This window comes from Rana temporaria, chromosome 5 (assembly GCF_905171775.1).
Source record: "Rana temporaria chromosome 5, aRanTem1.1, whole genome shotgun sequence".
Classification (NCBI taxonomy): Eukaryota; Metazoa; Chordata; class Amphibia; order Anura; family Ranidae; genus Rana; species Rana temporaria.
The window spans coordinates 42463421-42479485 of record NC_053493.1 but is presented as its reverse complement, the minus strand read 5'-3'; the positions used below and the strand labels follow the sequence as shown (position 1 = coordinate 42479485).

Sequence of the window (16065 nt, the reverse complement as noted above, 5' to 3'; positions counted from 1 at the left end):
AGCAGAGGATATCAGTTTTTCAAAATATAAAATAAATAATGCATCCTGTGTCCAGGGCCGACAGGACCAGGCCCGAGGGCCCAAGCCACAAAGAACAAAGAAAGAGAGGATGAAAAGAGAGTCCACTAGATAGGTTGCATGAGCAAGTAGCAATGAAGAGAAAGAGGAAAAGAAATAGAGAAAAGAAAATAGAAAAATGAAAGAAAGAAAAATAGAAAGAAAGAAAGAATGAAAGAGAGAAGGGGGTCCACGGGGCAGGGGGAACAGAGACCTATCAAAGAGAAAGTAGTGTTGGGTTAAATCGTGAAAGGTGGTTGTTAGCCACCCAGGGTTGCCATACCCTGAGAAATTTATCGTGGGTATCTGCTAACACAGCAGTGAGTTTCTCGTTAACCATAATATCATTAATGCAGTTTTTAACTGCTTCGAAACTGAGAACCGGGGTTTTCCAGGCCCTTGCAATGATCAATTTAGTTGCAGTAAAAACATGCGCCGCCAGCTGGCGTTCAGGGCGGAGAAGCTCCGTGATCGGTTTCCATAAAAGGGCCTCAAAAGGGTCCTTCTTTAGGTTGGTATCAAAGAGGTTGCGGAGCAACGCATACACTCTAACCCACAATCTGCATACCCTGGGACAGGTCCACCAGATATGTGCCATGGTACCCTCCTGAGAGCATCCACGGAAACACAAAGGGGAATACGAAGGTATGAAACTCGCCAGTCTGGCCGGGGTATAGTACCACCTATAGAACACTTTATAAGCGTTCTCCTGAAAAAGAACATTGGTAGAGCATTTAGACAATGCCATGGTCATAGCCTGCCAATCTTCCGGATCGAGTTGCCTCCCGAGTTCAGCCTCCCACTGAAGGTGGTAAGGTCTCAAGGGCGGTCTCCTAGAGTTGATAATCGCTGTATAAACGAGAGATATGAGTCCCGGGGAATGGGGGCGCGATCTACATAAGCTTTCAAAGGGGGTCATGGTATAGGGGGTAGGTTGGGATCTGATTAGGCGTTGGAGGAAATGTCGAAGTTGCAAGTAACTATAGTGTTCCCTGAGAGGAATATCATGGGAGGAACGTAAAAGCGAATAAGAAATAATCTTGGTTGGGGAGAGCATAGAATGAACGTCTACAAAGCCGTGTTCAGTCCACCATGTAAACTGTAAGGGGTTATCCCTACCTGGAGGAAATAACGGGTTATGAAGGAAACGAAGTAATGGCAGATGGGGGGAGATCAGACCCGCAGAATATTTAACCGCATCCCACAATCTAAGGGAATGGGCCAGACAAGGACCTATAGAGGACGGGCGATGTGCACGAGGGAGCCATGGAAGAGAGGCTAGAGGTGTTGGGTGAGAATCCACCAAGTCAAAAGTAGCCCACAGCGGCATTTGCTGTTTCTCGTGGAGGCGAGACAACGGAGCGATACCCGCCGCGGTATAGTAAGCATGCAAATTAGGGACCGAGAGGCCACCATTGATTCTGCGTGCAAAAAGCACTTGCCTCCTAATCCTGGGCCTCTTGGGGCCCCAGATAAACTGCAAAATTTTACGTTGGTGAATTCTAAGGATGTGAGAGGGTACCTGAACCGGTAAAACCCGAAAAAAATAAAGCAATTTCGGAAGATAGGTCATTCGTACCGTCGCCACCCTCCCGAACCAAGAGAGCGGAAGAGTGGACCAAGAGGTGAGCATAGCTGTCAGTTTGCCAAACAAAGAAGGAAAGTTGGCTTGATACAGTTCGGAATACTTCGGGGTAAGCTTAATCCCCAAGTAGGGTAATGAGGTCAACCACTGAAAAGGGAACGCAGACCGTAAAGAGTCTAAATCCGAGGGGCAAATATTGATAGACATCGCCTTCGACTTTGCCTGGTTGACAGCTAAGCCTGAGAACAAGGCAAAAGAATCCAAAAGTGACAACAGATTGGGGAGAGAAATTCTAGGTTTGGTGATGGTCAGCAGAATGTCATCTGCAAATAATGACAATTTGTGCGAAGTACCCGCCACCTCCACCCCTGACACGTCCGGATGGGATCGAATGGCCTCAGCCAAAGGCTCAAGAGCCAGGACGAACAGGAGCGGGGAAAGCGGGCAGCCCTGCCGCGTCCCCCTCCTAATAGGGAAGGTGGACGACTCAAAACCATAGTACCGAACCTTGGCCTGGGGGGAGTCATAGATAGCTGAAATCCAGCTCAAAAAAGAAGCACCAAAGCCATAATGGGTAAGGACTTGTGTCAAATAAGGCCAAGACAATGTGTCAAAGGCCTTATTGACATCAAGGGACAAAAACATCGTTTCCAGGGACCTAGCATGTACCTTTGTAAAGGACCTGATATTTCAGGACTGGGTTAAGCCAGACAGGATTTTTTTGCCTCCTAAAAGGTTCGCAGTTATGTACCCTTTAGAGGAGGAGTTTTCAAAAAAATGGGCTGTCCCCACTGTTGACGCAGCCATATCATGTGTCAATAAAGCTTTAACATGTCCAGTGGACAATATTCACATGTTCAAAGATCCTGTGGATAAAAGGCTTGAGACCTTACTAAAGGCATCCTTTTCCACGGCGGGGGCAGTGGTCCAGCCAGCTGTAGCTGCCATTGGCGTCTGCCAGGCTTTAAAAGACCAGGCCAAGCAGGCCCTAAAGGACCTCCCGGCTCAACAGGCTCAGGACCTAGCCGATCTACCTAGAGCCTTATGTTTCGCGGTAGACGCTATCAAGGATTCAATCCAACAGGCGTCCCGCCTATCCCTGTATTTGGTCCACATGAGAAGATTACTTTGGTTAAAGAACTGGTCTGCAGAAACCCCCTGCAAAAAACTCCTTACAGGATTCTCCTTTCAAGGAGAGAGATTGTTTGGAGAAGATCTTGACAAATATATTCAAAAGATCTCTAGTGGTAAGAGCACCCTTTTGCCGGTTAAGAAAAGGTTCCGAGGTCCCTCTTTTAAGCGCCCAACCTCTCCAGTTCCAGGGCCCTCATTCTCTAGGCAGTATCGACGGCCTCCTGGACGCGCAGCTGCAAACAGGCCCCAGGGGCAAGCTGCAGGGAACAAGAGACCGTGGAACCGTAAGCCGGTTAAGGCTGCCCCTAAGGCAGCCTTGTGAAGGGGCGCCCCCACTCTCTCGAGTGGGGGGAAGACTCCGGTTGTTCTCGGAGTTGTGGGGGGCCCAAGTTACCGACCAATGGGTTCTGTCCTCAGTAACTCAGGGGTACAAGCTGGAGTTTCGGGAGTTCCCCCCTCCTCACTTTCAAATGTCAAGACTTCCAGGCGACCCTCAGAGACAGGCATCGCTTCTGTCCGCCCAAGAGCGACTCCTGTCTCAAGGAGTGATTATGGAAGTACCAGCAGGGGAGCAAGGACAAGGGTTTTACTCAAACCTCTTCGTTGTCCCGAAGCCAAACGGCGACGTCAGGCCTATTCTGGACCTAAAGTTATTAAACCGCTTTTTAAGAGTCCGGTCTTTTCGAATGGAGTCCATTCGTTCGGTGGTGGCCGCCCTCCAAGGAAAGGAGTTCTTGGCCTCCATCGATATAAAGGACGCATACCTGCACGTTCCGATTTTCCCAGGCCATTACAGGTATCTGCGTTTTGCCCTAAACTATCGGCATTATCAGTTCGTGGCTCTTCCGTTCGGACTAGCCACGGCCCCTCGGGTTTTTACGAAGATCCTGGCCCCCGTATTAGCCATCCTAAGGGAACAGGGCATTCTGATCATGGCCTACCTAGACGATCTTCTGGTAGTCGACCACTCAGCGGCCGGTCTAAATCGGGCAGTGTTGCTAGCAGTAAACTGCCTAGAGTCCCTGGGTTGGGTTCTAAACCGGGACAAATCGGCTTTACAGCCCACAAGAAGGTTGGAGTATCTAGGTCTGATTTTAGATACAAGACAACAACGGATCTTCCTGCCCCAGTCCAGAGTGGACTCGATAAGGGAGTTAATCCACATAGTCCTAAGCAGCACAAGGCCATCTATACGCCTCTGCATGCGCCTGTTGGGAAAGCTAGTGGCCACCTTCGAGGCAGTGCCCTATGCCCAGATCCATTCTCGGAGGCTACAGAGAGCAATTCTCGCGGCCTGGGACAAAAGACTCCAGGCCTTGGATCTTCCCATTTCCCTTCCCTATGCGGTAAGGCAGAGCCTGTGTTGGTGGCTAGTCACAAAAAATCTTCTGAAAGGAAGATCGTTCAATCCCCCCTCATGGAGGATAGTAACCACGGACGCCAGCCTATCAGGTTGGGGTGCAGTCCTAGACGATTTAACCCTACAGGGGAAATGGTCAAGGGCAGAATCAGCCCTACCCATAAATGTCTTAGAGATCCGAGCAGCTCGGTTGGCTCTTTTGGGCTGGACGGAGGTTCTGCAGGGCTCCCCAGTAAGGGTACAATCCGACAATGCCACTGCCGTAGCTTATATAAACCACCAGGGTGGCACCAGGAGTCAGGCAGCCCAAAGGGAGGTAGATCGGATCTTTTCATGGGCAGAAGCCCATGTCCCCTGCATCTCAGCTATCTTTATCCCCGGGGTGGACAATTGGCAAGCGGACTTCCTCAGCCGCCAACAGATGTCCCCAGGGGAGTGGTCCCTTCATCCCGAAGTGTTCCAGGTCATTTGCCGGAAGTGGGGTACTCCGGAGGTGGACATTATGGCGTCCAGATTCAATGCCAAAGTAGCAAACTTTGTCTCTCGAACGAGGGATCCATTGGCCTGCGGGACAGATGCCTTGGTGTGTCCTTGGCATCAGTTTGCGCTGATCTATGCCTTCCCTCCAATACGGATGCTACCCCGTCTTCTTCACAGAATTCAAAGGGAACGCAAGCCAGCGATTCTAGTGGCCCCAGCGTGGCCCCGAAGACCTTGGTACTCCTTGATAAAAAGGATGACCGTAGAGGAGCCTTGGGTCCTCCCTCTACGTCCGGACCTCCTCTCACAAGGGCCATTCTACCACCCTGCCTTACAGGCCCTAAATTTAACGGCCTGGCGGCTGAGTCCCTGATTCTCAGAAACAGAGGCCTTTCAGGGCAGGTCGTTTCTACCCTTATAAACGCAAGAAAACCAGTTTCCAGGTTAATATACTATAGGGTGTGGAAGGCCTATATTACCTGGTGTGAAACCAGGAAATGGGATCCCCGCAAATATACTATTGGGAGAATCCTGGAGTTTTTACAGTTGGGAGTGGAAAAAGGTTTGGCGGTCGGCACAATCAAGGGGCAGGTGTCTGCCTTGTCGGTCTTCTTCCAGAGATCGTTGGCTGCCCATTCCTTAATGAAATCCTTTTTACAAGGTGTTATTCAGGTGAATCGCCCGATTAAAGCTCCCCTGTATCCTTGGGATCTAAATTTGGTTCTATCGGCCTTGCAAAGGCAGCCCTTTGAGCCCTTGTCCGTGATTCCTTTGGTCCTTTTGACTAGGAAACTAGTGTTTCTGGTGGCCATGGCATCCGCCAGAAGGGTGTCGGAGTTGGCAGCCTTGTCATGTAAGGCACCTTATTTATTATTGCATAAGGACAGGGTCGTTTTGCGGCCGCTTCCGTCCTTCCTGCCTAAGGTGGTATCAAATTTTCACCTTAATCAAGATGTGATTCTTCCATCATTTTTCCAAAGCCTTCTTCTAAGGAAGAGAGGTTACTACATTCCTTGGATGTAGTTAGAGCTGTAAAGATTTACTTGGAAGCTACAGCCCAGATTCGTAAGACGGACGTCTTATTCATTCTGCCGGAAGGGCCCAAGAAGGGCCAGGCAGCGTCTAAGGCCACTATTGCTAAGTGGATTAGGCAGACGATTATTCAGGCCTATGGCCTGAAGGGGAAGAGTCCACCCTTATCGGTTAAGGCTCATTCCACTAGAGCTATAAGTGCCTCTTGGGCAGCGTATCACCAGGTCCCTATGGCTCAGGTCTGCAGGGCAGCAACCTGGTCATCTGTCCACACATTTGCAAAATTTTATCAAATGGACGTTAGGAGGAACGCTGACTCAGCCTTTGGGCAGGCGGTACTGCGGGCCGCAGTTTAATCTCCTCTTGTCCGGTGGCACCTCTTGTTTGGTTTTTTCTGGTTGTCTCCCTCCCCTCATGGAGCATTGCTTGAGGACATCCCATATGTAATGGCTATGCTGCTCTGTGTCCCGTGATGTACGATAAAGAAAAAGGGATTTTTATTAACAGCTTACCTGTAAAATCCTTTTCTTGTAGTACATCACGGGACACAGAGCTCCCACCCCTCTTATGGGGAATTTTGGGATGCATATTGCTTGCTACAAAACTGAGGTACTCCCACTATGGGTGGGGGTTATATAGGGAGGGAACTTCCTGTCGGAGAGTGCCAGTGTCCATCACCTGAAGGTACACTATATAACCCATATGTAATGGCTATGCTGCTCTGTGTCCCGTGATGTACTACAAGAAAAGGATTTTACAGGTAAGCTGTTAATAAAAATCCCTTTTTTTCTATCTCCAAAAAATGGTTCCGGTGAACAGGCCTTTGGTTCAGGTCTTTGCCTGGCTTGTGCCAAATTTTGATCTCTTAAAGCATCATTCTGCATACGTAACTCATTCATGTTGTTAGTAAGATTATCAACTCTTTGAGAGAGTGCAACTAAATGATTTGCAAGGTCAGCTGGATCCATTTAAAAGATATATGTAATTATATCCTTTATCTTTTTGGGTTCGGATATTATGTTATGACCCTGAAAATGATAAGACTCTACTTAATGTTTAGACCGCAGGTGTAGAGGCTTATCAGAAATCAACCACCACTTCACTCTCACAGAACAATAAGAGTTTGGGGTATTATCATCATATCCTCTAATGAAGGTAACACATAAAAGTAGGAGCTTAATTCCTCTTAAGCTTAATTGATAGACACAACCCAGATACTATAATCGTAAATCTAATTTAGGTATTTGCATCAAATAAAGGTAGTAGAAATTACTGGTATTGTAGTATCTCACCACACACATATGAATAGTATGAAGTACTCTGCTGTATCTGGTGCTAGTATATAGTAATAAGTATAGAGTCTAGGATATAGTTCAGGCATATACTAGCAATCACTATTAACAACAAGCTGGTATTACATATACTTGCGGTTTAGGAGGTGGTCTGTACCAGGAAAGTCCGCACAGGTGTTGATGGTACCTTATACAGCAGTAATGTGGTTTAGATATACTTGCGGTTTAGGAGGTGGTTTGTACCAGGAAAGTCCGCACAGGTGGTGGTGGTATCTAGCCTGTAGTGAGCAATGGTGGTGAATCTCCAGCAGAAGCTAGTGATGTCTTGGGTCTCTGAACAGGTGCGCTGTGCAGAGAGGTGCTACAGGGACTCTGTAGCTCGTTCTGGGTTCCCAGGTGGCGGCAGGGTCCAACAGGAATATCCGAACACCCTGCCGCCATTCCCGGGAGTTTAAATAGCCTGGGCAGTGGCTGAGCTGAGCGCCGCACGTTGGAACGCACTTCCGCGTTCCAACGTGGAGCGCAGACGTCCGCGCACCGGAAGTGACGCGGACGTGTATCTGAATGGAGCGCAACTGTCATAAGTGACAAGTCTGCGCTCCATGTGGAAGGAGTAACGCTGACGGCGTTACACATGTCCGATGAAAACGGTCCGCTGAACGTTTTCATCGGACATGTTCGGTCGTGTGTACGGGGCCTTAGACAAATGATCGTCCGTTTTTTTTTTTTTGCATGATAATCTCACGTTCTCGTACGACAGAATAAAAATTCGGAAGTGATGTCATGTGTTGTAATGCATTTGTATTGCATTTTCGAATGACAGCTGTACTGATTAAACGAAAATCGTACGATCTGGCATTGTACGGAAAAAAATTCTGTGCATGTCCGAGGAAGTTCGGGACTTTAAATGAGGCTCGTAAGTAGAACAATAGATTGCATGAAAAAGCAATTTTAATAAATTAAGCACAGGTCATACAAATATCTTGGCCAGCAGACTCCACATAAAGATATAAGTTAACGGCAATTCTTAAAATAGCTACATCACAACATGTATGATATCATCAAGCATCTTGGATAGCCTAAAGATTGAAAAGGCTGTAGGCTCGACGCGTTTCGGCAATTTAGGCGCCTCATCAGGAGAAGATGCATATAATCTGGAAAATATTTATTGGTCCTTATTTTATTTTATAATGTTTTTCCAGATTATATGCATCTGCTCCTAATGAGGCGATTTAGTATAATGCATATAATCTGGAAAAACATGATAAGATAAAATAAGGACCAATAAATATTTTTTCTTATAAAAAAAAGAATTGCCATTAACTTATATCTTTATGTGGAGCCTGCTGGCCAAGATATTTGTATGACCTGTGCTTATTTTATTAAAATTGCTTTTTCATGCAATCTATTGTTCTACTTACGAGCCTCATTTAAAGTCCCAAACTTCCTCCATTTTTATTATATATTGATTAGGGATGGAGACATTTAGGGTGTCCCATTTCTCCTTTTCCCCCATTTTTTCCCCCATTTATGAACAATGGCCCAGATTCAGGTACATTGGCGTATCTTTGTGCCGGCATAGCGCATCTCATATGCGCTACGCCGACGTAACATTGAGAGGCAAGCTGAGTATTCACAAAGAACTTGCTCCCATATTTACGCCAGCGTAACGTAAATAGGCCGGCGTAAGCCCGCCTAATTCAAAGTAGGCAGGTAGTGTTGTATTAAAATGAATCGTGACCCCATGTAAATGCATGGCCGTACGAACGGCGCATGCGTGCGCATGCTCAGAATCACGTTGCATATACTCCCTAAGATACGACGGCTCAATGCGTACGATGTGAACAGAACTTACGCCCAGCCCCATTCACGTACGACTTACGTAAACAACGTAAAATACGACACTGTTCCGACATTTCCAACGTCCATACCTTAACATGACTTACCCCTGCTTTATGAGGGGTAAACTTACGCCGGACGTACGCCTTACGTAAACAGTGTAGATTACTGCGACGGGCGTAAGTATGTTCGTGAATCGGCGTATCTTGCTCATTTACATATTCAACGCGTAAATCAATGGAAGCGCCCCTAGCGGCCAGCGTAAATATGCACCCAAGATACGACGGCGTAGGACACTTACGTCGGTCGTAGGAAGTCAAAATTCAGGCGTATCTTGTACTGTGAATTAGGCACATCCTAGAACTTACGCGGCGTATCAACAGATACGTTGGCGTAAGTTGTCTCTGAATCTGGCCCAATATCTCTAAATTTATATCACTACATTCACGGGAACAAGCACCAATGAAGGGTCTGAAATCGCATGGGTTTTCATTGAAAGTAGTGCACAGAAAGTAAATCCATGTTTGGGGTGTTGTTAGGAATCTATTGACACCCGCAGCAGATCCAATACCCAGGTTTGTTTGGAACGCAATGTGGGAAATGTGCATGAAAAGCGGGTTTCCTGCACCACGTTACAATGTGAAGAAGCCCTATATGCTTGTGGGTGTATAAAAGAGTCATACGTATCATTTAAATGCCTATTATGTAACTTACTGACTTAATCTTATCACGTCAGTAAAGTTTAAAAAGATGCTTGTGTGCTTTACTTCATAGAAGCAATTTTGACACATTTAAGTGACCAGAACTCTCCGTGTCTCATATATATTAAGATGTTATATGTGCTGTATGTAATGGAAAGTCATATATTCATCTTTTACATGTATTCTATACCACCGCAGGGGACTGGATCAGAAGTTTGCGTGCCGTATATGAGAATGTCCTGCAGTAGTTGTCATATTCAAACCGCTATGAGAAATGTAATGGTCGCCTTTTGAAGTGGTTCCATACATATTCTTCATACTGGAATGTTGATTATTCCATGTAAAGACAGAAGGCTCTTTCCTTGAACATAGGGCTTAGGGTGATTCTCAGGCAGCTTTTCTAAGAAGAGCAAACATTAAAGAAGAGATATATGTCATTATCATGGGTTAGCATCACACCATTACTGTATTGTCTCAGTTAGAAGCTTCTTCTGTTGTAGAGCAACAAAAGACCAAAATGGACATATGCAAAATAACAACAAAGCAACCAATCAAATTACAGAGATCGATGAGTACCAAGTGAGTACTGATTGGTTACTGGGGTGTACTTCATTTTGTACAACCGGCTCAGGCAGACAAAGAGAAAAGTGCAGGAAGGCATAGAAACCAACGGGAAGCAATTGTTTACTGACCTGACTTCAGGTCACCCAACAACTTGATATAAATTAGCCTTTCCTAACATTTTCGTCTTGACCGACATTTTGAAATCATTTTCAGGTATGAGAGAACCCCTGTGAAAATTATTATATTTAGGCACACAAAGTTTTATCTAAGGGCTGACTTGATGGGCCACTTGGTATTTTTCGGCTTTCACACTTCTATGTTGCATTGGTGGTCAGTATAGAACCTCCAAATATAGGTGGTCAGTAGAGAAGTGACCCATATGCTGATGGACAATGTAGTACCCCCTTACATTGATGGTCAGTGGAGACGTGCCCCCTCACATTGGTGGCGAGCACTGAAGTGCTTGCATACGTAGGTGCTTAGGGCCAGATTCAGGTAGAAGTGCAGCGGCGTAACGTATCGTAGATACGTTACACCGCCGCAAGTTTTCATCGCAAGTGCCTGATTCACAAAGCACTTGCGATGAAAACTACGCCGGCGGCCTCTGGCGTAAGCCCGCGTAATTCAAAGGGGCGTGTGCCATTTAAATTAGGCGCGCTCCCACGCCGGACCTACTGCGCATGCTCCCTTTTGAATTACCCGCCGTGCTTTGCGCGACGTGACGTCATTTTTTCGAACGGCGACGCACGTAGCGTAATTCCGTATTCCCGGACGGCTTACGCAAACAACGTTAATTTTTTAATTTCGACGCGGGAACGACGGCCATACTTTATACAGCACATACGTGTGCTGTGCAAAGTTAAGGCACCCAAAACGACGACTAACTTTGCGACGGGAAACTAGACTAGTGGCGACGTAGCGAAGGCGAAAATACGTCGTGGATCGCCGTAACTCCTAATTTGCATACCCGACGCTGGTTTACGACGCAAACTCCCCCCAGCGGCGGCCGCGGTATTGCATTCTAAGATCCGACAGTGTAAAACAATTACACCTGTCGGATCTTAGGGATATCTATGCGTAACTGAGTCTATGAATCAGTCGCATAGATACTCTGAGAGATACGACGGAGTATCTGAGATACTCCGTCGTATCTCCTTTGTGAATCTGGGCCTTAGTGGGTAAGTTACCCCTTACATTGGTGTTCAGTGAAGACACGTCCCCTTACATTGGTGGTTAGTGGAAAAGTGCCTCCTTAATCTGCTGATCAGTGAAAATGTCCCCCCTTACATTAGTAGTCAGTAGAGACGTTTCTCTTTACACCATTGATCAGTGGAAAATGGTATCCTTGTGTGGTCAGTTCTGAAGTGCTCCCTTGCATTAGAACTCAGGAAATTGGTGACCACATTGGTGGTCAGTTTAGAAGTGACACTTTGCACTGGAGGTCAGAGATTAAGTACCCTATAACACTGTGCTTAGTATAGGCAGTTAGACTGCTCATGGCTCAAGAAACCCTTAGAAACCTCTGAAGGACCCCTAGAATTTTGCCTTAGAAAGGCTGATATACAGTATACCGTATATACTCGAGTATAAGCCGACCCGAATATAAGCCAAGGCACCTAATTTTACCACAAAATAAAATTGAATAATGTATTGACTCAAGTATAAGGCTAGGGTGTCCATGTGCATGCCTCACTGTGCCTCACTTTGCCTCACTGTGTCCATGCCTCACTATGTCCATGCCTCACTGTGCCCATGCCTCACTATGTCCATGCCTCACTGTGCCCATGCCTCACTGTGTTTATGACTAGATTGACGTTTAACATGGGAGTCTGTGGAAGGGGTGCCCGGCTTTGAAAAATCAGTGCTCCCCAGCCGTAGGTCCCCCAGACAACAAACTTTGCACACCGACCTATGGACGGCCAGTACCGGGTCCCCAAAGTCCGGGAGATCAGGCACAAAAAGGTGACTCGAGTATAAGCCAAGGGGGCATTTTCAGCACAAAAAAATGTGCTGAAAAATTTGGCTTATACTCGAGTATATACGGTATATATATTATATAACTTTTATTCTTCATTGTTGCTGTTTTCTCTGCTTTGTTGAATAAAAGTTCATTCATTGGTTCAGAATACCAACAGACTTGAGATGGTGTTTAAAAGACCAGACCACCACATAATCAACAAATGTGGCAATCACATGTACAATTGCATTGGATGGAGGAGAGCAGAAAACCCTGAACCTAGCCTTATCTCAGGGGACCAATAGAAACATATATTTAGGATGATTGTTTCTTCTGCTAGAATCTGGTGGCCAAGGATGTTGGAAGAGTTCACAGAATGTCAACAGATATACTGTATGATCATTTTCCATTCAAGTGATGATCATATCAAGTCCATGGCTGTTCTAACTTAACAAAATGGTGACAATAATGATGTATTAATAGATTTTTAAGTTCCATGTTCTAACAAGTCATACAAAAGTTTATTTTCTATACTTGAAGGGTTCTGTCTGTGCTGATGATGTCAATGAATGTCAAAAGTATGACGGGACTGCCCTGGATTGTCAGAATGGAGGTATATGTGAGAACACACCTGGAAGTTACAGGTAAATATAAATGCTATATACAAGGTCTGTCTGGAAAGTATCCAGCCAAGTAATATGAAAAATAAAGACATTTACTGAAGAACATACAAGACACATTGGGCCAGATCCTCAAAAGGGATACGCAGGCGTATCTACTGATACGCCGTCGTATCCCTGTTTCTATCTATGCGGCTGATTCATAGAATCAGTTACGCATAGATATTCCTAAGATCCGGCAGGTGTAATAGTTTTACACTGTCGGATCTTAGGATGCAGTACCGCGGCCGCCGATGGGGGCATTTCTCGTCGAAATTCCGCTTCGGGTATGCAAATTAGCACTTACGGAGATCCACGAAGCGGTTTCCCTTCGTGAAGTGGGCTTGTTTTGTATGTATTACTTTTGCTGAAAACTGTGAAGAAAAAATTCTCAATAAAAAGTATCTGATTTAAAAGGAAAGGGAAACTCTGACATATTTTTATCTTCCCCTACCCCCCCCTTCCACCCCCCCCACTCCCACTTCGCCCCTCTTCTTTCGTTTTCCTATTCTATTTATATACTATACTAACAGATATTTTTTTGGATATGCTCAGTTTAAAACACTTATAGCCTTATCTGACTTTGATACATCTAGATAACTTGAATATTGAGGTTTCCGAGATGCAGGTTTCTATTTTGCAGCATTTCCTAAACACCCGGAGACCTTACTGTTTACTCTCAACTGTAAGGCCCCTTTCACACGGTGGGACCGTTCAGGTCCGCCTGTCAGTTTTTTAGGCGGACCTGAACGGACGCTTCATACAGGTCTATGGAGCATCGGATGTCAGCGGTGACATGTCCGCTGACATACAATCCGATCCGCTAAAATCAGACGGATGGCGATACGTCCATGGCGGATCAGATCGGGTGAAATCTGATGAAACGGACATGCCGTCCGTTTTCGTCCGATCTCTCCATAGGAGACAGCGGCGCTCGACAAGCCCCTCCCCGCTCAGTGAGCAGAGAGGGACCTGTCATCCACCGGCTCAGCGGAGATTAACGGAGAGATTTCCCACTGAGCTGGCGGACCGCTGCAAGCGGATCCGCACAGTGTGGAAGGGGCCTAAATATGCCTTGCAAATGTTTCAAAACAACTGTCAGACTTGTTTATATAGCATGCATTTTTTGTTAACTGATGCAAATCCTTTAAATAAAAAATTTAAAAAATAAAAGGAAAAGGAAAAAGAAGAAAAATAAAATAGACAAATGTGGATCCATTCTGTATTACATTTTTTACGAATTGTCCCATTGGGATTGTCTCCCAGTAGCTTAACAAAACTATCATTAAGTCTTCCAGAATGCTAACCCCAGGGATCTTGGATGCATAACTTAATACTTGTTTCCAAAAATTATTAACGAAGGGACACTACCAAAATTAATGTGCTAATGTGGCCTTATTTTCCCCACTTTATGGACATCTATGGTCAGTCATTTATGTAAGATAACGCATCAAACATATTTACCAATTCAAGGTTATCCCTGATGTAAAGCGCTGCGCAAACTGTTGGCGCTATATAAATCCTGTATAATAATAATAATAATAATGACCCATATTATTCATCATTTTAGTTGTTTTAAAATATATTTTACACATGTATAACATGCATACTTATATAATATTAGATCAAATTTTATTATAAAATTACATCTAAAATATAACAATAATCTACATAAACAAATGAAATAATGCTAAAGATTTAACCATGGTATTTAAGTGCATTAGGATCTGCAGCTAATGTATAATGGTTGGAGAAAGGTTGGTTTACGTAGTAACTTTACTACATTACATTTTTTTTCTTTTTTTCAACTTGAATGCATACTTTCATGAAAAGAGATGCAGTAATTTGAAATAGAATTAGAATAGATGTGTTCTGTAAATCTGTGATAAAGTAATACACAACGTTGTCTTCTATAGCTGCACCTGCACTCCAGAGTGGTCCGGCCCACAGTGCACCTCCAAGTATGATGACTGCAAAGCAGGTTCTGAGGCGCTCTGTGTCCACGGAATCTGTACAGATTTAGACAGAGTCCAGATAAATCAGGTAAGTGCAGCCATGTGTATGATTCTGGTGCTAAAGGCTTACATATTAGTTGGAAGGATGAGCATTAATTACTTCTACTTGCAGAGGTACCCAATGAAGGCTAGCCTTCAGAATTAAGAATAGTTGTAGGATTAGAGGAAAGAATGTTAAAACATTCTGGTACATTCTGTCAGGGGACAGAAGCTGCTCGTGGGTGGAGAGTGGGAGGTGGTCCTGCATGGGATGGCTCAGGTACCATCTTTCTCCTCAAATTAGTCACTTTGAAAGCTCATCGGTCTTTGTTGATGGAGACACCTAAAGACTGACCTGAGAGTGACACACAAGGACTTTGACTGGAAAGATGGCAGCACAGTTAGCACTTTTGCCTGGCAGCACTAGGGTCATTGGTTCAAAAACTGAAGTACCAAACATGCAATAATTAATAATAACTATAAGTGTCTATCCTTTACTGTAACTTATGATATATGTATAACTATTGCATCTGTATTAAAATGCATGAGTCCCGTGCTTGCTAATGTATACAAGACCAAAGTGTGCTCTAGGCCTAAGGTTAAAAGTTAGTTAATAAGACAGACACATTTGAGTCAAACAGTTACATTTATTCTAACAACAAACATCTATAACCTAAAAAACAATACTGGCAAATAAGATAGAATATACTCAACACTCGATCTCCTCCCTGGCTGGGCTCAGGATGTAACAGAGCTAGGCCTTGACCACATGTCTTAGGCCCAAGCCAGTCTGGGCCTCAAGTAGGCCCAAACACAAACTGTAGGCCTTTTCACAGCTGAACTCCTCACTCAATCTTGCATGGACGATAAAAGAGGCCTCTGAATTGCAACCAAGCACTTTTTACAACAACTTACTCATTCAAAACTCCCTCCCATTTGCCTTTGGACTAATCACTGTTCTTAGGGCAGCCCCTTTCTCCAGCTGGCTTGCAGGATATCGTCTTACACATCTAAGCCAGGCCCCCCTGCTGTGCAGATTTTGCCTGAGGGTAAAAAATCCTATGTGCCTTTAAGGATTGCAAGAGTCAGGCCTCGTACACACGACCAAGGAACTCGAGGGGCGAAACACATAGTTTTGCTCGTTGAGTTCCTTATGAAGCCGTCGAGAAACTCGACAAGCCAATTTTCTCCATCCCCGTCAAGGAAATAGAGAACATGCTCTCTTTTTGGCTCGTCGAGTTTCTCGACAGTTTCCTCGACGAAAATGTACACACGACCAGTTTCCTCTGCAAAAAAATATCTTTCTCTGCAAAAAAATATCTCCCAGCAAGTTTCTTGCTGGTTTTTGCCGAGAGGCCTGTTTACGAGGCCTGATTCATGTACAGGCAGCTGAATTATTCTGCAACAAATA

General features: G+C 45.1%; 1 protein-coding gene across 1 annotated transcript in view; it reads left to right on the top strand.

Annotated features, from left to right (window-relative positions):
- CUBN (cubilin) overlaps positions 1-16065 on the top strand; it is a 365663-nt gene that overhangs the window by 40843 nt on the left and 308755 nt on the right. The window contains exons 6-7 of the mRNA XM_040352464.1: positions 12542-12645; positions 14577-14703. Of these exons, the coding sequence (XP_040208398.1) occupies positions 12542-12645; positions 14577-14703 (231 nt within the window). The remainder of the gene's footprint in view (positions 1-12541; positions 12646-14576; positions 14704-16065) is intronic.